Below are 26,141 nucleotides of genomic sequence, written 5' to 3' on the forward strand. Positions count from 1 at the left end.
AATAACAATTATCAAAGAGAACTTAAAAGTTTGATTTGTGGATCATTGTGCAGTATTAAAGAAAAGAAGATACATATAATAGACACAGCAGGACAAAAACAGGATAATGAAATATGAAGGACCTCTTCATAAAATTCCTATCGAGAAAGAGGACGCTTTGGTTTCAACGCAGGGGGTAAAGATTGTGCCTGATAGGCATCACTCCTTCACATCTTCCCTCTCCCCGGTGTTCATGTTCCATGTAATGCTAATTAAATGCACATGTGTAACTAATTTCAGCGTTCCAGAATTCAAGGCAGTCCTTATGACCCTTTCATCCCAAAATAAAATAAGAAAGTAAGCTGCCAGCCTCTAGAATTTACAGAAGACTGAGAATTGAACTGTAAAATCATATTTCACAGCAAAATCTAAATTGACTTCCCAGGTTGTAAATACATGATTATGGTAGGGACAGTTCAGAAATAGCCCCATTTAATTCATTTGGAAAGAGGTAGCTATTCATTATGAGTACTGTGCTCAAAAAAGAGAACAGACAGGGCATAATTTTGAGCTGTCAAGCTTAAAACATATATAAAACAAATATCCTCACTCTGTTGTATGGTAGAATTAAGCCTGCTAAATATCATACTAGATGCAGAGTCCAAAGGGTGGTTACAAAGGTACTCTGGCACAAAGAAATATGATTTACAAAAAGCAGTGAAGGAAAATTTCCATATACACATACTATTAAGATACGTATCATTAAAGATGCTTTCATTACCAGGATGACTGCAATCTGAAACTCATCTTTATTACATGTCAACTCAACATTTTAACATCCCTATCTTTAAAATGTAAATGACAGGAGAAAGTCAGAGTCACAAGCCCATACTCTTTGAACACTGTTTGCAGAAATGGCAATTATCCTGGAAACATTTAAATAATCATGCTTCCCCTACCAAAGCCATATTAGGGATAACTATCTCTGCATTTTTACTCAAAGAGAATTGCCAGAGGGGACCCATATCTAGTGAAACTAATAGCCTAGTAAAGGCAGAACACAGCCGTGTGTGTTGAAGGGAGTCCCCTCCTACAGGTAGCTGAGGAAGAAAACAGACCTTACCTTTATGATGGTTTGCACTGGATACAACTTTCCCCCACAAGGTTACAATAAAGATTATTATTAGCAGTTTTCCTTTTGTTGCTTTCTGTAAGTATCTCTTACTCATCCTGCAAAAATAAATAAATAAAATCCTAAGTATGTGAAAAGATAGGTTTTCCATTGTAATTATGCTACATTGAAAACTTTGCATGACACCTTCACCCATTTGACTCCCGAAAATTTCATTTCTTATATTTAAAATGCTGTTCACTGTATATAAATTATGAGGAGAAAAAAAATAAAAGTTTTTCCAAACAAAGTACCTTCAAATAATGCCAGAGATCAAAGAGGTTCTCCCTCATTCAGCCTTCATTCACTTAACAATAGCTTAAATCAGTTGGGAAGGATTACTATTTCTCTCTCCATACACATAAATATAAATTTAACTTAGTCACAAAATCCAAGGCACAGTTATTTGAATAACCTTTAAATGAGTGACTTATTCTACTTTCTTTCTAAAGATTCCTTCTTCAATGCCAAGTCAAATGGTCAGATTAAACAGTTTAGATAAAATGAGATGAATTTCTACACTGAATAAAGTCACTTGAAATCCATTATTCCTAACGTGTTTTTAAAAATCACCTGGTACAACCTCTCGACTGCTGGAGGCACGCAGGTGCTTTAATGTTGCTGGGCTCCTCTGCGCTGCACTTACCAAAAGTAGGAGAAACGTGGGCAAGCAGATAGGAAAACACCAACTGAACATTTTCAAGTTGAGTCCACAAAACTCAGGAAAGCAATGTTATAATAAAATAATACCTACTTATAATAAAAGTTCAAGACCTATTTTCTCTAGCGCTTTATGGAATATTATTTCAATTGCTCTTCAGAACAAATTGGGGATGTGGGTATATCTACCCCCTTTTCATAGATGATGAAATTTGGAAATTTGCCTAAGGTAACATTTAACAACAGAATAAAAATTCAAACCCAGAATTGCCAAACATTAAAATCCTCACATTTCCACATTGCTAAGAGGTAAGCAAAACTGTTATAAAATATAATTATTCTGCATGTATTCTTGAGGGAGATGAAAAAAATTTCCATCACTCAGTGTCTTCTCAAATTCATTCTTGCTTGACCTACAGAATCTTGCCTTGGTTCTACTGCAAGCAAGTTCATAAGGTCACTTCCTGCCCTAGCCTGATTCCTCCTGAGTTCTCCAAGTTAGCTTTTTCCTCACACCTTTGTTTCCAATTATTCCAACTCCAAAAATATGAGTCAGTGCTAATAATGATGGCTATACAATTTTTGAAAAGGAGGCTTTCTTTCATACTGACAAATGCATGGAAAAATAAATTAGCATACTATGCATATTTAATAACAATATATGCTAACATTTCTTAGCCCAAGGAAGTTTCATATGCACCCATTCAAATATTGATAAAGCAATGTTGTATGATTAAGAACGCAGACACACTCTTCAGTCTGACTGTCTGGATTTGAGGCCAGGCTTTACACACTTCTTATGGTGTGGTCTTGTGTGGGTTTCTGGATCTCCTGCTTCAGTTTCTTCTTCTGCAATATGGAATAAGGCATTAAAATGCCTAACCCACTGGGTGGCATGTATAAGGGATCAATGACTTTGAGATTAGAGAATGTTCAGTCATTTGGATGTTATGTTTGCTCCTTGAGTGCATGAGAGGACAGTCCCATTTCTGTGATGAAGGAAGGAAGTTTCAGTGGCATCAAGAGCTGGAGGTCCCCTGTGGACCTTGCTCTTGTAACATGTTGAGACAATGTCCAAAGGGATAGGTGCCTGACCTTTTAAATTAGATTGTCTGGTTTAAAATTGGGCTCCCTGTCAATTGACTGTTTAACTTTGGACAACTCAATTTAAAAACTCAGGAGTATTTTTGTTGTCATTAAAATGAGGATAATAATGTCTACCTGACAGTATGAAGACTAAATATGATAATTCATGTGAACAGTTTAACACTATGCATAGAATATAATAAATGCTAACCCCTTCCTGTGGTTATAACTTAGTTAGCCAGCATTTCCCCAGGTGTGTCTTGTGAGGCACCAGTTCCACAGAATGTTAATAAAGTATTAGTGGAAAACATACAGGCAAACATGTTTGAAAAATTCTGGGTTCAACCAATTTAACCAGACTTTTTTAACAGGGGGCATATTGAGGGTATAGCATTTTCCAGAAAAATTTCTCCACAGAGTAACACAGGATGCTAGGATCCTCAGAAAGCCTCTTAAGAGAAATAACCTGATTTATTACTCCCCCCTCAGTAGACAAATCCCCATTTTAAATCTTCCATTCTATTGCCTTTGTTTCCCCTCAGCTTTCTCCCTAGTTACTCTGTTAGGAGACTATTTTTTCCTCACAGTTTTTCAACCACCCTGCCTCTCTTTCTACATCCAATTCCTGCAACTTCATTATACTGCATATCATCCAAAAGAAGGAGTGCTTTGGCAAACTCATCAGACAAGAAGACCTGCTTAACGTAATTCTTGATAACAGATTTCCCATCGCAAAAGGCCTCTGCTTTAAGGTCAATGACCACAGTATTTTCCATGCCACTGTGCACCCACCAACTAGGATGACAAAACTGACAGCTGGTCAAACTGGTAACTAGACATATGGAAATGGAAACACCCACGTCACCAGGCTGTCACTCTAGAAAAAGCAGAATGACGGTCAACATTTGGGAGTTTCTAAAGAGCCCTGCCTTCTTTCTCTTATACGAACCCCATCTCTGACCAGTCAGTTACCACCTTCTCTTAATACCTCCGCAGTCTCTCCCAGATGTAATCATTGCTTTGTGTCCTTGTGGCAACACTGAAGGTCAGACCACCACCATTTCTCCCAGCTACGGTAGCCTCCTAACCGGACTTCCTGCCGCCAGTGTTGCTGTCCTCAGGAACGAAAAGTAGGGTCATGTCTGCCTTTTTCATGACTATATTTGCAGCATTTGGTACTCTGTAAGCACCTGATAAACACTGCTGGCTGAATGTAGTAATGCATTCTCTATGCTACAGCCAAGTATGTAACTATTGTCATGAGATACCCTTCATTAAGATTAAAACCTCCATATGATTCCCTTCTACATTCAAATGGGGGAAATGGCCATAGCCCTTAGCAAGACATAAAGACCTGTATCAGGGTTTAAAACAATTGTTGTTGACTCGTTATGTCTCTCATTTGACTTTATGCCGTTCCTACCCACCCCTCTTATTTTAACTCTACTAAATGTCCTCAGTGCTTTCCAGGGTTTCACCTTTGTGCCACCTGAAACGTATCAGCCACCCACCCCATCCCCCATCCACTCTTCAAAATGCTACCTTCTCTTCAGGGGTCAGGGTGCAGGTTGGAGTTCTTCCTGTAGGGTTTGTCCAAAACCATGTTAAGCTAGCTCCCTTCTTCATGTGCAATAGCCACTGACACACTGTATAATTTTTATTTACCTCTCTCCACCCCCCACTCTAATATAAGATTCCTAAACATAGGGATTGTGCCCAATACATTTGTGGCTACTGAGGACCTCCAAGGCTGAGCTTAATAACAGGTAAATGAGTATCTGTTGACTGTTGATGGTACCTTCCAGCCAAATATATTGTGTAGTTGTCAATGTGAGGAGAAAGAAGTATGGAATTAAAAAAGGAAAATCAGGGGGGGAAAAAATGTAAGAAAGAGGTTGGGGAGGGGAGACAAGAAGGACAAACTGGAAAAGAAAAGAAGGGAGAAATCCAACCTGTAGTGAGTTTTATTCTGACTTTTAAATAACAGTCAAGCTTGAGCAAACTGAAGTGTAACGGGATGATAGAGGATTTTCGAAAAGGGGCAATATCAAAGAAGAAAACCCCGAGGAATAAAAGCTGAGTGGCATGTTTCTCTTTGACCTTGTACGGGAGCACAGAGGGAGGGGCGTGTGCTTCCCACTCAATAGGCCACCGCCAGGCCTCAGCTGAAAATTTTCCAACGTTGTCAGGGGCCCAACACACTTTCAGAATTGCTGCATTTTGTAGAAACAGCAAAATTTAAGTGAATTTTTAACAGCAAAAACTGAGGGGAAAAGGAACAGGAAACTGAAGGATAAATACACACAGAGAAGGCAACCTTGAAATTGCTCCCCAAGCAGCAGCAGCCTGCAGCCTGCAGCCTGTACAGAGCACAAGGGAAACAGGATAATTGAGAAATGATAACCTTGGCAGTGAAGGATGTTGAAGTGAAAAGTTGTCAAAATAGAGGACTTACAATTAAATCTCCAGACATCCCCCCACTCTTCTATATTACGTTTCAGTTATACTCACTGAGATTTAAAGTTTTGGATGATGCTGAAACCTTCCCCTCCCCACCAATTCTAAAAGTGCATTTAATTTTAAACAAACATGCATTGAAACACTATTATGTTACTAGAAAAATCACTTCCCCATAAAAACTGACCACCCTGCCCTTCAGAGTTCAAAAGCACCAACCCCACAGCCTCTCTTTCTCCCAAAATCCTGGAGTACTTTATTACAATACAAAATTACCTTATTTACATATTACACATTTAAGTGTGTGTTTTCTTTTTTTCTCCCACTAAGACGTAATTTCCATGAGGGCAGACCCGGTCTATTTATCACTGCTCTAGCAATAGAACAGTATTTACAACACAGACCACCACCACATGTTCAATGAGGAAATGCGTGTGTTGAATATATAATCATAACAGAGCAGATGAATAATTCGTTTTAATATTGAAGTTTGATTACTTCTTTTAATTTAAACAATTAAATTTCTAGTATATTCATCAGCTAGGAATGACAATGCCGAGAACAGTGCACATATTGGTGGAGTGATATGGTATGAAGTGAGGAGAGGAGTGAGTGGGAGATGAGAAAATGGAAGGGCCTAGATTAATCTTTCAAGAAACATGCAGAGAAGGGAAGTAAAGGTAGAGGCAGTAGCTAGAAAAAGTTTAACAAGGTGATGAGAAAGAGCTAGAAGGAAGAGAGAAGTTAAAAATACCAAAGTGAGAGTAGACTATGAAGATTAAAATTTTTGTAAACTTTTACATTCTACAAATATGTTATTATTACAATGTTATTATAATTACAATAAGTTATTGTTATTATTACTTTTAATTTCCACATTGTATATAGAAACAAATGTATCTTTCAAAGGTAAATCATTCTATGTTTGCTGATAGGATGATAGAATAATCATCCTAAAATAGGGCATCTAGAACCACAAGTTTCATTGCGTTGTTCATTTTATCCAATAACGTCCAACTTGATCATTATTTTATTATAAAGATTATGACTGCATCTAATATATCCAAGTTATTTACTGGAATAGCAATTATTTTTGTGGTAGAAAGCAATGTCCATATTGGCATTAGATAGAGCAATATTAAGTGGATATAGTTGTGTATTAAAGTACAATGGACTCATGTATATATGTATTTTGTATATATAAGAATATATAGTGACAAATTTAAGAGATAATCATGTAACCCTACCAATAGTCCTATATCATGTGTTATATTATCCAGAAGCTGAGGTGATCAATTCTAGTCAGTTTTATTATGTCTATTCATTTTGGGGGGGTTTTATATTATATACCCAGTATCATCACATTATAGTATTTCACACTACACTCACCATGAACATTATTTGAATTAGAATATCTCTGTTGAACAATCAGAATCTAGACTTCCCATCTTGCAAATTATCATCAAAAGTTTACACAGTTGGATTTTTATATGTCAGTCATATGTTTAACCCATTGGCTCATATTTTCTTTGATAATTTTAGAACAAAGATTAAAATCTAAATCAGTTTGTCATTTTTTTCCTGAATCGAAACAACTGCTTTAAAATTCTTTTATTTTTTTTGACACATTCGTGTTTCATGATAAATCTATTTTTTGGATTCCACTCCGTTAAAAAATTAACCCTGGAGATTTAGTCAAGAAATCTCCACTTATTTCTAAAGATTGCCTGGCAGCGAATATAAGCATCATTTAAGAACCACAATTGCCTCCTTTCTCCACCCAAATTTTACATTTCCATGTATTTTCCCACAATACTGCAATCTGGGTGGGGACAAAAACCTATGAGTGCTTTTGCTTTATGCTTAGCAATATACAGCCAAAGTGTTGATTTTGTATAAATGCTTCTGCCACCTACAGACTATAATAATAGGAAATAGAAATATATTGTCATTTAAATGATTTTTCCAGAAGTATACAATATTCTAAAACTCTAATACCCAAAACAGACAAAATGTCATAAGCAAAATAAAGCAATCATTTGAGATTATAAGAACACTAGAAAAACACCTGAAATGATCAGACTTAAACTAAACCACAATGCTGTGCATCTATTATTACAACTGAATCACTTACCCTCCTTTTTTATCTGTAAAATGGAAATGTTATCTATTTTCTCATAGAGGAATGTCATTATAATAAATAAATCATGTGACAGTTTGGGCTTAATAAAAGACATATGATAAATCAGAAGTGTTACCATTTCTCCAAAGGTCCTGCTATTACATGATGGGCTTGTAAGTCAAAAATACCTGCCTGAGAGTGATCCCAGCTCCAGTTCATCATAATTAAATAAATTGGTCAAAGTTTACTTAATAATTTGAGTCTTCCTGCTCACATATGGAATGCATTACTACTATTACATCGGTAGGACTGTTGTAGGGAATACATACAATGTATATAAAGCATTTAACACAAAGCCAGAATACACACAAACTGTAGCTATTATTACATAGTATTAACAATATCTGGAATATTGCCTCCTGGCTAGGAGTGAGTAGGGAATAAAAAACCTTTGAACAACAAATAAAAGGGCTCATGTGTTTTAATCATAAGTGAAAAATGAACATACTTTTAGAAATTTATTCTAAGTCTATAGAATTGGTAGGTAAGAATATGAAGCAACAAGGTAAAAATGGAATAGGACTATTTACCAGTATTCTGATGGCTCTGCAAAATAAGTATTGATACTTAAATATCAGAAAATAGACATCAAATCTATAAATGTACAGCATTCTAGGATCACTAAGTATAAGAACAAATATTCCTCAAATGCCTCTAGAGATATAGAGCACAGCATGCTAACCGAAGTCATTAATATTACTATTTATGTTTTATAGTTTCGAATGTACTGGCTTAAAATGTACTAGCTCATTTAATATACCATCGAATCCTCCTAATAGCTCTTAATAAGCCTCATAAAACTAAGTTCAGCATGTATTAATATTCCCAGATTACATATAGAATCTGCAAGAAAAATTTGAAGACAAGTAATAAGTGGCAGAAGAGAGTCTTGAATCCAAATCTTCCACCCATTGGCTCAGGCCTCATCACAACAGTGGTTAAAAAATACTTTGCATACTCTGTGATGGGTCCCAAAAGTATGTGATGCATTTTTACAGGTGCACTCTTAAAAAGGCTAAAAAGAAGTTCTAGTTTTTAATTATCTAGAATTATCGAAAGAATATCACCTCATTGCGAAGTTACTGGATAAATGAAATACTATTGTACCTCATTACTGTGCCCTGTGGACTATAAAGTGATCATTTTTTATATATTGCCCCTTTTACCATTTATATACACTGTGTAATATGGTGAAGAGTTGAAATTTTCAGAGCTAAGTGTCCATTGTCTACCATACACCAGCCTATCGAGATCAGATCTAGTGGAATTGCTATAGCAGATGTGGCAACCTCAGATAGGGTTGTCAGATAAAATACCGAATGCCAATTTAAATTGGAATTATCTTTTTTTACAGGTTCATTGAGATATAACTGACATATAAAAATACTGTGCATATTTAATATATACAAGTCAATGCCTTAGGATGCAAGCACCCACGATACCACCACCATAGTCAGAGTACACACACACATGTGAATTGCCTCTGAAAGTTCGTGTCCCTTTGCTATGTGTGTGTTGGGGGGGGGCGGTGAAGAACATTTAACAAGACATCTACACTCTCAACAAATTTTGAAGTACATACCGTATTCTTAACTATATACACAGTGTTTTCTAGCAGATCTCTAGAACCTATTTACCTTTTATAATTGTAACTTTATAAATATTGAACAACTGCCCATTCTCTCCTCCCCTATCCTCTGGCAACCACCGTTATATTTTCTTCTTCTATAACTTTGACTCTTTTGGAGACTTCATATAAGTGGAATCATATAAGTGTCCGTCCTTTATGATTGATTTATTTCACTTTGCATATCTTCCAGCTTCATCCATGTTATCACAAATGGCAGGATTTCCTTCTTTCTTAAGGCTAAATAATATTCCATTGTATGTAGATACTGTATTTCCTTTATCCATTTATCTATCAGCAGACATGTGGGTGGTTTCGATATCTTAGTTACTGTAAATAATGATGCAATGAACATGCGAATACAAAAATCTCTTTAAGATCTTGATTTCAATTCTTCTGGATCATACGATAATTCTATTTTTAATTTTTTGAGAAACCTATATACTATTTTCTATAGTGGCTGCATCATTTTACATTCCTAGAAACAGTGTATAAAGTGTTCCTATGTAACATCCTCACTAATACATGTTATCTTCTGGGGGGTTTTATAATACCTATCTTAACAGTGCGAGGTGATTGCTCCTTGTGGTTTGGATTTGTGATGTTGAGCACATTTTCATGTACCTGTTGACCACTTGCGGTCTTGTTTGGAAACATGTCTATTCTCAATTTTTTTTTCTTTTCTGTTAGGTTCTAAAAGTTCCTTGTATACTTTACAAATTACCTCCTTATCTGATTAATCTAAAATTTACATTTAACTAGATGTCCTATAATTTTAGTTGCCAAATCTTCCAACTCTACTATAATTTTCAACTATATTATTTTAAGCAAGAAACTAACATTGACTTCTAGATTAAAACATGCTTGTCTAAAGAAAAATAAGCTTAGAATCTCACAGAAGATAGTAAAGACTAAAATAAAAGCTTTATTTGTTGTTTGGTTGACTATCTTCTACATACAGACCCAAGAAGAAATGTCTGAAAACTACTTCAATTTGCCTGCAGTTCTGCTGGCTAATTTTGAAGATCCTAAATTGTATATTCTGATGGACAATGTAGCAAATTTAGTCTAATATGGCAATTAAGAGCATGAGATTTGAATTCAGACATTGAATGTCAAGACCTCACTACATTCTAGCTGTTAGAGACATGCAATCTAATTTTACCAAGCTTTAGTGTCTTCTTCCACTATATGTGGATAACAACAATACCTGCCTCAAAGAGGTGTTGGGCTATTAAATGAGTTAATTTATTTTAAAGTCCTAAGCATAGATCCTGATACATAGTAAGCAATCTAGAAATGCTAACTATGAAAGAATAGTCATTTAAAATTACTCTGTAATTAACTTCTTTATCCAATAGGGAATAACCAACTGACTGATCTCCATTTCTATCCTATAAGAACTACTAAGGCATCAAGAAGACAATACTAATCACATGTTCTTCATTCTTACATCCCCTGTTGAGTCATTTTATGGCTTTCCAAATAATAATAGGTAGTTTGAGGATAGTTTGCGGGTAGTAAATTTCATCTTTGTGCTTCATAATATTAACTTTAAACTGCAGTGTTTCTCCGTGTTTGTTTTGTATTCAGTGCCCCATCCTTACCATTTGACCGTTTCCTTTTTTTCTTTTTAATCATTAACTATTGCTCCCAGAAACCAAACCTGTCCTGTCCAAAAGGAAAAAAAAAGACGGCATGATTATGTGCTCTAATCAAAGTGAGATTTCATACTAAACCTCCTGTTACAAACAATATATGATGTCAAACTATAATCCATAAGCAAATTTTAGTGTAACAAAGCTAAAATTTAAAATGTAATAAAGCTATTCAATTGAAAAAAAACTGGCTTATACAATTCTATCTCCTCTCCTATAAAAATCTCAGGCATAGCTAGAAAAATGTGGATTTACCTTCTCCCACCCTGTCACAGCATCAATGACGCTATGTCACACAAAGTGGCCAGGAGCAGGTGGTAGGAGACAGGCGGTGTGTAGACAATCCACAAAGCATCCACTCATGAATGATATAGAAATGGCTACATTTCACAACTCTTGGCTGGAGTATCACTAAATAAATTAAGAAAGAAAACTTTCAATCATATGTACCTTTTATAGGTAGCTAAATCATAATCCTAGCATTTAATTTTGTGATTATTATGGCAAAAACAGAGCTAGCTCTAGTTCCACATACAGGGTCCATAATAAAATATTTTCTTTCCTTTTTAAATAAAACTTTTATATTTATTAAAACAAATAACTTATGGTCATGAAATCAATTCTAAGTATTTGTCTGTTACCACTGTCACTAGTTTAATACTTTTCTTTCTTTTCCTCTAGTGCATATGTTCTCTTGGGAAATGAGGCCACAGAAGAAATCCACTCTACCCCAGCACTTTCTCCTTGAAGTTAGCAAAGGAGTCAAAGAATAAGTGAAAATGATGAAAACATTAATCTTTAAGGGTTCTTTATTAGAATAAAATCTGTAGTCAAAGGAGGACACTGTGGCTACCGCTATGTGTATAAGCGATTCTTTCCTCTATTAAATCATTCATCCAGTATGGCCAATATGTCTTCAGACACCAATTAGGTAACAGTATGCAGTCAGGAGAGAAATACACATTTACCGATAAACCATTGCAACAATGCTAACCTCCTTTCAACACAAAGCCTTCTCAGAGGTAAGTGAACTGAAAGGCTAAAATATGAAGGCCTCCCCTCCTCCCGTGTAAAACTATGCCTCAAAAGGCACAAACCATCAACACATTTCACCTTACCATCAAAAATTATAGAAGCCAATAAAATGTGAAAAATACGGTGACATTCACATGTTGAGAGATGTGCCATTCTTGAACCAATAAAAAGAGGTTCAAGAAGAGGATGCTTAATCTAGTTCATTAGAACCTGCACTTTGCTCTAAGAATAATAGTTTAAGTAATGTTTTTGGAAAGCCATATGTGCAAGTACCTCCAAGTACCACTTCATAATGCACGATGCTGACACTTATTTTTTATAACTATATTTTACACACATGTCTTGTATGTATTTTATACTTGTATGTAACCTTCATATATAATGAGCTCCTTCTGAGCAAAAGTGGAACACTATCAGAGTTTAATATAGTGAAGTACTATACCAAATTTTCAGTTAATAGTTTAAGCAACTCGGAACTAAACTGATTAAGAATTAAAGCAGCAACCACTGTGTATTATAAATCCAATAAGTCCACAGTAAGTTCTGTAATATATTCTTTCAGCCTGTTCCTTTGCAGCAACAAGAGGGCAGCTTCTTATTAAAAATCTCACTCTTTTACCCCTTCCAACATCTGGAACTTTCTATTCTGAATAAAATCAGTCACATAATATAGTAAGTCCTCATTTGACATAAGCAATAAGTTCTGTGATTATTACTAATTGACATATAACCAAACCAATTTTACCAAAGGCTAATTGGTATAAGCAATCAATTAACAACAGTATCTCATCACAATTATAAGGAAACGACCTTGAATGAAAAGATATTATTTGAGGACCTGTTGTGTACACTAACTCTACCTTCTCTTTGCCATCAACTTTCTTTCCACTCCTAATATTTTTTTATAAATGAACTTGGTTTCCTCAGTCATAGAGCAGGTATTGGGTTGGCCAAAAAATTCATTTGTTTTTTTATGTAAGATGGCTCTAGTAGTGCTTACTTGTCTTTAATTTCATTCAAAATAATTTTGTTAGATTGTATTGTGACAGCTCTCATATCAGGATGGATTTTTTAAAAATGTATCAAAACTGGTAAATTTCGGTGTAGCAATTTTAATACTGAAAATAGATATCATGCTTTATTATTTAAAGAAAAAAATTTTCAGCATATCATGCTTTATTATTTAAAGAAAGATAAAAATGCAAGTGAAACACACACACACCAAAAAAAAAAAGATTTGTGCAGTGAATGGAGAAGGTTCTGTGACTGATAAATCATGTCAAAAGTGATTTGCAAAGTTTTGTGCTGGAAATTTCTTGCTGGACCATGTTTCACAGTCTTCTAAACCAGCTGAAGTTGATAGTGATCAATCGAGACGTTCACTGAGAACAATCTACGGTATAACATGTGGGAAGACAACTGACATATTCAAAATATCCAAATCAATAGTTATCCATGAAAATGAAAAACATGTCTTTTATTTTATGGAAAAAAAACTAAATGGACTTTTTAACCAACCCAATATTTTCCAGCAGTATGCAATCACACTGCAAAACAGCACTCAAGTGGTTACATGTGCAATCTTAAGAAATTTTCCCAATGGTGAGATTTATTAAATTGTGAAATTATGTCCTAAGGTGGTAGTAGAAGCCCATTGCCTAAATCTATTTTAGTTTTTTTTGTTGACACATTACAGATGTCCCCATTTCCCCCGACCCTTTGCTCACCTCCACCCAACCCCAGCCTCTCCTGCTCTTTAGCCGTCACCAGTGTTGTCTGTGTCTATGGGTTACACCTATATGACCTTTGGCTAATGCCTTCACCTTCTTTCATCCACTCTCCCCATCACTTCTCCTCTTACAGGTGTTAGTCTGTTCCACATATCCATGCCTATGTTTCTATTCTGTTCATTAGTTTATTTCATTCATTAGATTCCACATGTAATTGAGAGCATATGGCATATCTTTCCCAACTGGCTTGTTTCACTTAGCTGTAATAATCTCCATGTCCATTCATGCTGTCACAAAATGTAAGATTTCCTTCTTTTTTTGTGGCTGCATACTATTCCATTGTGTAAAAGCATGACAGCTTTTTTTATCCACTCATCTACTGATGGGCACTTCAGCTGTTTCCAGATCTTGGCTATTGTAAATAACACTGCTATGAACATAGGGTTGCATATATTCTTTTGAATTGGTGTTTCAGGATTCTTAGGATATAATACCAGAAACAAGATCACTGGGTAAAAAGGCAGTTACATTTTTAATTTTTTGAGGTAAAATCACACTATTTTCCACAGTGGCTGCACCAGTCTGCATTCCTACCAACAGTGCACTAGGGTTTCCTTTTCTCCACATCCTTGCCAGCAGTTGTTTGTTGATTTATTGATGATAGTCATTCTGGCAGGTGTGAGGTGATATTTCATTGTGCTTTTAATTTGCATCTCTCTGATAATTAGTGACATTGCGCATTCTTTCATAAGTCTATGGGCCATCTGTATGTCCTCTTTGGAGAAGTATCTATTCAAGTCATTTGCCAATTTTTTAATTGGGTTGTTTTTCTTCCTGGGGTTGAGTTTTGTAAGTTCTTTATGTATTTTGGAAATTAACCCCTTTCAGGTGTATCATTGGTGAATATGTTCTCTTATACAGTCAGTTGCATTTTTATTTTGCTGGTGATTTCCTTTGCTGTGCAAAAACTTTTTAATTTGACGTAGTCCCATTTGTTTATCTTTTTCCCCTTATTTCCTTTGACCTGGAAGACTTATCAGTAAAAATATTGCTACTAGAGCCAACTGAGATTTTAATGCCTATGTTTTCCTCTAGAATTTTTATGGTTTTATAACTTTCATTTATGTCTTTTATCCATTTTAAGTTTATTCTTGTGTATGGTATAAATTGGTATTCTAGTTTTTTGTTTGTTTTGTTTTTTGCATGTACCTGTCCAATTTTCCCGACATCATTTATTGAAGAGACTGTCTTTACTCCATTGTATGTTCTTACCACCTTTGTCAAATATTTATTGACCATATAGGCATGGGTTGACATCTGAGCCATCTGTTCTGTTCCACCGATAGGAATAAATTTAACCAAGGAGGTAAAAGACCTGTACTTGGAAAACTATAGGACACTGAAGAAAGAAACTGGGAAAGATACAAAAAAGTAGAAGCATATACCATGTTTATGGATAGGAAGAATTAATATCATTAAAATGTCCATACTGCCCAAAGCAATCTACAGATTTGACAAAATTCCTAATAAAATGCCAATGGCATATTTCACAGATCTAGAACAAATATTCCAAAAATGTATATGGAACCTAAATCTATTTTAGAAAAATGCTCCAAAGAACACCCTGAGTAAAGTCCTATAGTAGGGGAGTAGGTAGAACTGGACCATATTATAGCCATTGTCTTTTTGTATTTGCTGAAAAACTACTGAACTTATTTCTTCCCAGTTTATATACTGTTACTTTATTGTTGGTAAAAAGACTTTAGGATATATCAGCTAAAGTGCTATATAAAATCACTGTGTCAGATACCACCACAGTTTTGTGACAATTTAGCCAATAATCCCTGAGTTAACACTGTTCTTGCCATGCAGGTATAATGGATATTATGGTGCTTTGTAAAGTATTCTACAAATTAGACATTACCAAATCATGTTAAAATAAATAATATTGTGACTAGATAAACACCATTGTGTGTATGTGCAGTGTAATACTATTCAGCATTAAAAATTGTTGGGAAATGCCCTATCTGGTTTCAGGACCTGTGACCCCGCCGACAGGCTGGAGGGCCCCAAGGCTGGAAATAATCAGGGAGGCCTTGGAAAAATAGGCTCCTAAGGAGACATAACCTATTCCTCTTGGCAGGGATGAAGCTCGGCCTCAGCTTTGTCTTGTGATTATCGCAATTCATGACAAGTAAATTATCTCAAGCTGAGATATACAACCTAAGACAGATTTCAAATGAATATTGGCAGCAGACAAGAAATTAGGGGACACGGAGGAAGGGCAAGAAGGTCGGTACCCCTTGGCTTGGCTTGGACATGGCCAGAGTCCTCATTCTATCTGAAAGAAGCCTCCTTGTCTCGGCGGCTCCCTCCCCTCACCTGGCTCAGGCTCGAAACAATACCGGAGTCAGTCCTAAACCAGATCTGGCAGTTCCCAGGGATATCAAGCCTAAAAGTAAATTATTTAAAGTGTGCTTTGTTCTTCCCTCAGAAGCTCTAGCCAGCTCATGCTGGAAAGGAAATTGACATTATTCACAGACCCTAACCCTATACCCTTGGGCACTCTTGTGTTTACTTCGTTCTCATGTTTAGTTGTCTTTCTTGTTTACTAGTCTCCTCTTGGACCCATGTAAATCGATGTGTTCCTGCCATTTGTTTTCTTCAAAATATCACCCATTCTCTGTGAACATTATCATACTGATGTATAGATAACCTTTGCATTCCTGTTACCTAGCCCCACTGATAACCTTTTCAATAAAAGCCTTTGAACAAAGGGACTCTGGGCCTCCCCACCAAAGAGATGTGTCACATCCCCTCTCCTGGCAAAAAGAGAAGTGTTTGCGATGACTTGTGTTTATTTCCCCCACCCATGACAACCCCCCAGGACGGGCCCTGCGGGATTCAGAATCCCCGGTCCCATCTCAGCTGGCCCCAGACAGCAACTCTCAGATTCTGGAGCATGGCACTCCCCGCTATGCGCTCCATCCCCTTCCCTCCCCAACTACCCATCCCCATCCCAGTTGCGGCCTGGACCTGGGAAGCAGCACTCACCCCTCCCCCGCACCCCCCGCGCCGCCTGCCTCCATCATCAGCATGCCCTGTCTCCCCACCACGCTACAAAAAAATGAATGAAATTCTGATACATGTTACAACGTAGATAAACCTTGAAAACATGCTAAGTGGAATAAGCCAGACACGAAAGTAAAAATGTTATATTATTCCACTTATATGAGATATTTGGAATAGGCAAATTCACAGAGACAGAAAATAGAATGGAGGTCACTAGGAGCTGAGGGAAAGAAGAAACAGAGAATTATCGTTCAATGGCTATAGAGATTCTGTTTTGGATGATGAAAAAGTTCTGAAAACTCATAGTGGTCATGACTGCACAATATTATGAATGTACTTAATTCCACTGAAACCGTAAAGATGATACATTTTATGCTATGTATATTTTATCAAAATAAAAATTTTAAAAAGCAACATGGCAAGAGTCATAATGAGATTGGTTCTGCTCATCAGCTCTGTCATATAACCTATATGTATTTTCTTCATGAAACTTAACAGTATTTGAAATTATAATGATCTGTTTGTTTATTGTTCCTCTCACCCCCTACTAGAATAAAATCTGTAACAGCAAGAGCCTAGGCTTTCTATTTCAATACTTTATCTTCAGCACTTAACCTATCTTTTTGTCACAGAGTAAATGCAGAATAAATGAATTAATAAAGGAAGAAATAATTATTTTTTCTTAATTTCGAGTGCAAAATCATTTCGAGTACTTTTTTCTTAGGTCTGATAACACTTAATGCCTACATATTTTGTAGGCAGAAGGATACTTCCAACTGTTAATTACTTTATATGTAAGTCCTGTGTCTGAAACCAGACTCCAAGCTCCTGAAGAAACCAGGTGCTATAGCTCCACTTCTCCATAAAATATTATACCCTTTCATAGTGCCGTATGGCATGCTAAGAACTTTCACACCCATAATCACGTTTGATATGCAAGACCTTGAGGATGGCAGATATATGCATCCCCATTGCAAAGATGAGGAAACAAGTTCAGAGAAGTCACATGACTTGTTCAAGGTCAAAGTTAGTACGTGGCAAAACCAGAACTCAAAACCAGGTCTTCTAGCTCCAGGTCAAAAATTCTTTCCATTAGAAATCTGATGATAAAAACAATGATGCTAATGCCATAATTTCCATATTTTAAAATAGAACACTTGAAAATATTTCTATATTTTTTATAGAAGGGCTTATAATAAAAGGTACCTTGACTATGGATTTTTTTAGAAATGCTCAAAAAGAGGCAAACTATACATGTCTGAAAATAAATTTAGCTAACTATTGGCCAATATAATACTAAAGAGAGGGAGGGAGGGAGAAAGCTCCTAGCTGCTTGGAGACCCCGAGGGAGCCAGTAGGGGCAGTCAGGTAAGTGCAGAGGGTTCAGTTTTACCCTCCAAGTCACCTCCAGCTCATTGCTGACACATGAAAACATAAGCTTTGTTCTACCGTACTTTCCCATTCCTCTAAAAGGCCAGAAATTCAGAATCATATCTGAAATCTCTCCATTGTTGAATTTTCTCAATTAATTCCATTATTTTAGGAACATTATTCATTCTAAATACAGCCTGTGGGCAGCCCGTTGTGGCCTCTGGTCTAAGCCGTCATTTTTCTGGATAGGTTGTAGAAGAGATAGTGCTTTCTAGTCATAGGCTGTGTAAACTCTGACTTGGATCAGAAAAAAAAAACAAAGCAGGAAGGACAAAAAAATGACCTTTTAGGAATTAGTTATTTCCCCTGTATTTTTTCTTTACCCCCATTGAAAATTATTACTAGTCTTAATGGGGCTTCAAATAAGTGCTTTTATATCAAATAACTGTGCTTTATTACTTTTTAATCCTCACCCAAGGACATTTTTTCATTGCTTTTAGAAAGAGTAATGGGCGGGGTCAGAGAGAAAACATTGATGTGAGAAAGACTTCCATCAGTTGCCTCCCATATGTGTCCCCCCTGGGGATCGAACCCACAGCCAGGTACGTGCCCTGGCCAAGAATTGAACCTGCAACTTTTTGGTGTATGGGACAATGCTCCAACCAACTGAGACACCAGGCCAGGGCTCAAATAACTGTTTTTATGAGTAACCAAGGTCCTTAGATTTGAAAATGTTTAGTATACAAATGCAACTTAAAACTAACATTACCTTTCATGGAAAGGAATGAAAACAGAGCATTCATTCTTGCAGGAACAAGATCTGATGCTGAACGTTAACAGTGGCACATAAAGATTATAACTGGGAATGAGAGAAAGAAAAGAACCTACTGAAAAGCAGACGTCTTGAGCTAGAAGTAGCAATCACAACATATGCACTTGGGCAGCGGCTGGAAACCACTGGAGGAAAACAATAAAGCACAAGGTATAAAAATACCAAAGAAGTCAGCTGGTTCTTTTCAACTGCTAAGAACAAAAACTACAGAGTACAAAAGGATATTGAGAAGACTGGTAAAAATCTAAAGCTTTAAATAGCCTATGTTTCAGACAAGCTGGAAAATAAGGGGCAAAGGAAGACTACGAAGAATTAAGTTGCTGTACTGTTTTTCTCCTAGCTTTAGGCTCAAAAGACCATTCAGAATTGCCTCAAATTCAGACTCTCACCAAATAAATTGCTTCCTTGGTGGTGCCATCTTTCAGATGCTGAAATCACTTCAATTTATTGCAAATGACTTTCTAGCCTTTACAAAAGTATCTGACATTCTAGTCTGTGTTTATATTCTTTACTGACTATATGAAAACATAGAAAAAAATGCTGAATTTGCAGTAAAAATACTTGTATTCCATTCTTGTTCATCTGCTACTGCTTAAGTACATGATTTCTGGAGTCATTTAATCTGTTGGAGCCTCAGCCTTTTTTTTTTTTTTTTTTTTTTTTTTGGTAAATGAAAGTAATAAAATTCTTAAGTAACTTACAGGGTTGTTGCAAAGATCAAAAGATGTAACCTGCATGACAATGTCTTACATATTTTAATCCTAATATATTACCAGAAGAGTCAAAGGAGTGTGGCTCAGTAGATTGGGCATCATCCTGCAAATGAAAAGGTCACCCGTTGGATTCCTGGTCAGGGCACATGCCTGGGTTACAGGCCAGGTCCCTGGTAGGGGGCCAATGGATCCTCGTTTCTCTCACACATCAATGTTTCTCTCCCTCTCGTTCTCCCTCCCTTCCCCTCTCTCTAAAACTAAATAAAATCTTAAATTTAAAAAAAAGAGTCAAAGGTTCATCATCCAATGAAAACTACAGTCTCACCAATCATTCGAACATCTCCTGTTACTCTAAATATCAGTGATATAGCTGTGAAAACAACAGGCAAGATCGCTACACACATGGAGCCTACATTCTGATTAACATTGTAAATTCTTAATTTAAGTTTTGACAATAACATCATAAACAAAATAGTTCATCTTTCAGCTAATAAATTGATTTTAAATAAGTTTATGATCATGTATTGCTTGTTTTCCATTAATTTCCAGAAAGAAAAAACATAATGGCATATCTTAATTAAATTCAGAAAGACACTTAGCCTGAAATTGCATAAAGTATTGTTTATTACACATGTGTCATTGGTACACAGTAATTATTAAAAGCACACTTGCTATCAGACAAACTTAAGGGAAACGCTGCTGCTTGCTCAAAGTTTGGCTCGGGGAAGTACCATGTATTCATCCAAAACAGCTATTAAGTGCTTATTTTATGCAAGTCCTTATGGGGGGCATTGTAATACCAAGATCAGCAAGCCCCAGTTCCTTCCTTCCTTCAAAGGACTCATAAGAAGGGAATAGAAGTAAAATTTGTAAGAGCATGTAAATAAAAGAATAATGCATGGAATATTAAAGGATTACAGTAATCTAGAGAGACAGACCAAATTTAGGGAGCCAAAGCTACCCTCACAAAATTTTGACAAACAGGACAAAGCCAGGCCAGTAATCAAAATTCTGAGGTAGAATCTAATCATGTCTTTGCCCAAGTCAGGTTCTACAAACTAAATTGTTCCAACCCAGTTTTACTATCTACAAAATAAAAAAGTAAAATAACATTTCCAACCTCTGGCCCTTCTGACCTTCTCAAACCCTTTTGAAAAAAAAAAATCAGGACAAAATAAACACAGGTGTCTAAAAATCATTTACTGCATAATTTTGGTAGGTGCATTAGATAAAATATGTGAGACACCTCACTACTTTTGACACTTAAGAACATACTCAATAAGTGTTAAACCTGAGTCTGAGGTAGGAAATAATTGAACTAAACCTTGAAGCATGAGTAAGATTTCAAAAACAGAGATGATTTAAAAAAAAAAAAAAAAAAAAAAAGACACACCAATCTCAAGGAACAGTCTGGGAAAGACATGGAATTGGGACATGCAGGGGGTAGGAAAAGCAAGCAGGCTCATTTGGCTTCATCCTAAACTGTGGAATAGAGCATTAAGAGTTACATCTGCAACAAGGTATTTCAAAAATCAGAAAACTGAGGCTCAGAGTGGTGAAGTGACTCACCCAATAGGGACACATCCCTCCGTGATAGTTTTAGGACCCATATTTAGGTCTTCTGATTACAAATTCCTTGTTCCTTCTGTCCTATCACCCTACAGCAACATTTATGGATGCGTTATATACAAGATGAACAGTAGAGAAAGAGACCCTGGCTTTCACCTTGTTGCCATTTTGCACAAAGGGAGAAGGATGACGCAGAGCCAGGGCGTGACACCACACTGTACAGACATCAAATGTATGTGATAACAAAAATTGCCTTAGTCTACTTGGGGCCGTTATCCCCTTTGTGAATTACCAGGGGAACTCGTGTGCTCTACCCCAGTTCACCTTTGTTGTTCACCTGATTTCTTTATTAACTCTTTCTTTTGTAATGTTTAAGGAAGAAAAACTGACCACTATGTTAAAGTGTGTTTAAAAAGGTAACTGTATGCTGGAAAACTACATAACAGTCCTTAGTGGTAAGTAGCAATTATTTCGGATGCCCTGCTATTTGGGCTTGTACGCATCACTCTTCTCCCCCGTTCATGCCTGCATGGGGACCACTGATGCGAAGCCATGTGTAAACCAGCTAAAGTCCTACCTTCTGACAATGGATAATACTATTGACATAAAAGATTCCTCTCTCCTTTCAGAATTTTATTCCTGTGTAAGGCAGGCAGGATGTCCAGGAATGCTTCCTTCACTCTTTCTCAAGAACCAATTAGGAATCTTGTAAGTACAACCAAGGGAATGCACCTAAACCTCGAAATAATTACCATAGTTATGAAAAATAATTGGTTAATATTTGAAAGAGTCTATCATAAGTCTTCCCCTTGATAAAGGAGAAATTTTTTTCCAAAGCCTTCCCTGCCTTTAGGCTCAGACCTTCCCACTAGTAATTAGGATCAGCCTTAGCAGTTGGAACATGAATTTTAAAGAGATCTGGCCCAATACCATGGGACTCACATAACATTTGTCAATGTGGCTCTGTCATGGCACCCCAGTTCTAGAAACAGCTTCTACCATTTTACCAGGCCTTCCTTTTTTCAAGCAACTATAAAATACTTCACTTTGCTCCTGCCTCCCACCCCTCCCCCTCCCCCCAACACACACACCTGCAGCGCATGTCCCAAAATTAAGCCCTAGTCTTTACAACATCCTTACAGTCTTCTCTAACCCTGACTGTTCACTTAGATTTCTCCTGCCTCAACAAGACTGCTCTGGGCTATACTGCTGATGTCTTACTGCCTAGATACCATGCGTTACCTACCAGAATAGGCCTTCCCTCAGGACCCAGGCTGTGCATAATCCCATCAACAGGCCCTCAGGGTGCCAAGGTTGAGTTCTGGGTCCCAAATGTCCCCATCTGTGTCAGTTTGCTGGTATTGATCCCTTGAGTTTATAGTCTAATTTTTTAAAATGTTGATGGAAAAAAAGTTTATTTACTTATATTGTTAGCTCTTACAGGCATCTAAAATATCAAAGGGTAAAACAGTGTGGTTCATGAGTTGTTATATATTATTCAGCTATAATTATGGCCATCTCATTTGACATTGACAGTAATTGCAATACTGAATAGTGGATACATGACTCAGGAGCCAGACTTCCAGCATTCAAATATGAACTTTGACATTTTCCAACTTTGGGCCATTGGACAACATTAACAAATGCCTCAATTTCTTCAACTACGAAATGGGGGAAAAAATGATTCCTTCCTTAAGAGTTGTGAATATTATTAAATGTATTGATAGGCATGAAATTCTGACAATAAGACCTCACTCATAATATATGCTCAAGTATTAGATACTGGCTACCATATCTAACACATAATTGAGAGAGTCATAGAGAAGATCAAACAGAAAAATCAGTGCTATGTTGAAATCAACTACTAACTCTTCGACAAAGACTTCTATGGCTCTCCCCAGGACAAGTTGGATTTGCCTTCAGTATATCAGGAAATGTTTAGCAGGGCGATTTGGAGCACTAGGTCAGCCTTGACAGCTTACTACCTTTGTAAAATCTCTTTATCTGTTAAATGCAGAAAATAGTGTTTCCTATCTAATAGCATTGAACTTGTTCTTAAATTAGTTAAGACATATAAAGCAGCTATGAAAAGGTGCCTGACATACAGAAAACACTTAAGTGTTGGCTAATTTCTGCTCTTAGTGTAACTCACACAATAGGAAGATGAAATGATGAATTCAGAATGTCCCTAAGGGATTAGAGCCAGGGGCTATCTGTGTTCCTGACAAATGGGCAGTCTTTCATTAGTTCTAGTCCCAATCAGGTCTTTTCCCACCAACAAGTCAATTCAAATCTTAATTGCAGCCTAAGAAACATACAAAAGGTGTCATACAAAAGATAGAAAAGATCACGCAGATCAGAAGGAAGCAATCATAGCCACAAACTCCTACAAAGAGCATTAACAAGTACACATAGCAGCTCACATTTTGCAGTTTTTAAAGGATATGAACTTTCTTCAAAATTCAGTGAAAGCCTACACTTTAAAAGATCAAGTGGATATAAAGACTCTTAGAATAAAAATAAGGGGCCCCAAGCATGAATGCAACAATTCAACATACACTGGTATGAGGCAAGAATAATGTAGACACAGAAGATGATCAAAAAAACTGAAAGAAAGAGAATTTCAGAGTGGACTGAGGTGTGGGTATTACCCAATTCTTAGTGCCTAGGCCTGAGAGATGAAATCCCAAGTTCCACTTTATAGCACCTGTAACTGTACATAAACATGTCTTGGTCACATACTAAAACTTATAGCATATTTCTTTCCTTTTTTTTTAAAGACATGTTTATTTAATGTCATGATCAGACTACTACATTGAGCAGTCAGTAACATGGATGCAAAAAACACAAATCTCCATTAAAACCCTTTGTTGGAATGCTTTAGGCTTTCCACAGAACAGAAATTAAAATAACCTGTTAGGGTATTAGTCACAAATACAGTCCTAAAGTATTCTGCCCATTCACCCAGTATTGTCTACAACATGTCTTCTTTAGAGCAGCTAGGCCCTGCCACCACTGTGCTTGGCTGAGGTCACAAATCTGTTGTCACCTGTAGCTTCCCTGTCACTTCTCTGGCCCCTCTCCTGCTGAGCTGTGTTTCCTGGCAGCAGTTAAAACCTTCTGTCATTGCTATAGCCCTCCTGCCAGTGGATGCTGCGGAGTAAGCATCGTTGAAGTCTCCCCTCCCCCAGTCGTCCGGTTGAAGTCAGAGTCTCCCAAAGAGCTGGAATAGCAAAAGCAGCTCTTTATCTGGGGTTTGAGCTTTGAAACAGCCCAGAGAGTCTGAGGAGCCAGGGTGAGCAATGGGGAATTCTCACACACTGCGTGGGGATGAGCGATCCAAACATCAAGCGCTCCGGAGGCTTTGGGATTGTCACGTTCACCGCCAAGGAGAATTATGAGTGCAAGGCCACACAGGTGGATGGAAGAGTGGTGGAACCAGAGAGGTCTGTCTCAAGGGAAGATTCTCAAAGACTTGGTGCCCACTTCACTGTGAAAAAGATTTTGGTTGGTGGTATTAGAGAAGACATTGAAAAACATAGCCTAAGAGATTATTTTGAATAGCATGGGAAAATTGAAGCGATTGAAATCATGACTCACCGAGGCAGTGACAAGAAGAGAGGCTTTGCATTTGTAACCTTTGAGGAGCTGATTCTGTAGACAGGATTGTCGTTCAGAAATACCACATGTGAATGGCCACAACTTTGAAATAAGGAAAGCCCCATCTAAGCAAGATGTTTCATCCAGCCAAAGAAGCCGAAGTGGTTGTAGAAACTTCAGATTTGGTTGTGGAGTTGGTGTTGGTGGGAATGGCAACTTTGGTCGTGGAGGAAACTTCAGCGGTCAAGGTGGCTTTGGTGGCAGCCATGGTGGAGGTGGGTACAGTGGCAGTGGGGACGGCTATAATGGATTTGGTAATGATGGAAGCAATTTTGAAGGTGACGGAAGCTAAAATGACTTTGGCAATTACAACAATCAATCTTCAAATTTTGCACCCAAGAAAGGAAGCTTTGGAGGCTGGAGCGCTGGCTCCTATGGTAAAGTATATTTCTTTTTCTTTAAAGACTTTATTTACTTATTTTTAGGGAGCGTAAAGGAGGGAGAAAGAGAGGGAGAGAAACATCAATGTGTGGTTGCCCCTAGCATGCCACCTGCCAGGGACCTGGCCCACAATCCAGGCACGTGCCCTGACTGGGACTCGACCCAGCAACCATTTGCTTCACAGTCCAGCACTCAATCCACTGAGCCACACCAGCCAGGACTATATTTCTTATTTCAAATGCAGGTTCAGTCACTTTCAAGCAAAGCTCCTCTGATCCTCTTCCTCCCTGGAAGAGGGTAAGCTACCCTGCAGTCATCGAAGGCTGCTCAGCAGACCAGGCTTGACTGCTAACTCCCTGTGCGACCTTGACAAAGTTATCTCATCTCATCTCACTCTCCCATCATGTCCTCGCCTGCAAAGTGGAGCTGATGCTGGAATATACATAGTATGAGTAGCATGATCATTAAATTAGCTACCACAAATGAAACACTTACGATGGTACACAGCACATAGAAAACGAACGTACATTCCTTTGTCCAAAAAGGTACCAAGCTAAAGGATGTTATCCTTTTTGTTATTTCTGACTCTCTTGACTAACTAGACCCCACTGACTATTCTAATCAAGAGTCTAGGGACCAATGGGGGCAAAAGCAGATAAAAAACACCAAAGAATGTTGTGTTTACCAGGGTGCAGTCTCTGCGATGAACATGGTTCCTTTTCTTTGAATTTATTTTGCATTATAATCTGGGTTACTAGGAATGAGGTGCTGGAGAATCTGAACAGTTCTCTGGATCTCTGTTGTGCCTTACATTTAACATAGTGCCAGGCACAGAGCAGCATCTCAAAAAATAAAGGATGAAATTTTAACAAATGAGTTTCAAACAAGAAAAAATATTCTAAATCCAGGACTACTTCCTAAAATCAGCAGACTTTTAAACTCATTAACAAAACAAAAT

At 37.2% G+C, this 26,141-nt stretch overlaps 1 protein-coding gene and 1 pseudogene across 1 annotated transcript in view; one reads left to right on the forward strand and one right to left on the reverse strand.

The window, feature by feature from the left end:
- The window catches only part of TAFA2 (TAFA chemokine like family member 2), a 434,053-nt gene that overhangs the window by 128,668 nt on the left and 279,244 nt on the right, over positions 1 to 26,141 (reverse strand). Inside the window, exon 2 of the mRNA XM_054580022.1 lies at positions 1,103 to 1,209. Coding sequence (XP_054435997.1) covers positions 1,103 to 1,208 — 106 coding nt within the window. The 5' untranslated portion in view covers position 1,209. The remainder of the gene's footprint in view (positions 1 to 1,102; positions 1,210 to 26,141) is intronic.
- Positions 11,807 to 25,226, forward strand: LOC129075980 (heterogeneous nuclear ribonucleoprotein A1-like; annotated as a pseudogene).

This window comes from Pteronotus mesoamericanus, unplaced genomic scaffold, assembly GCF_021234165.1.
Source record: "Pteronotus mesoamericanus isolate MK-2021 breed Mesoamerican mustached bat unplaced genomic scaffold, CSHL_Meso_final contig_56, whole genome shotgun sequence".
NCBI classification, from domain to species: domain Eukaryota; kingdom Metazoa; phylum Chordata; class Mammalia; order Chiroptera; family Mormoopidae; genus Pteronotus; species Pteronotus mesoamericanus.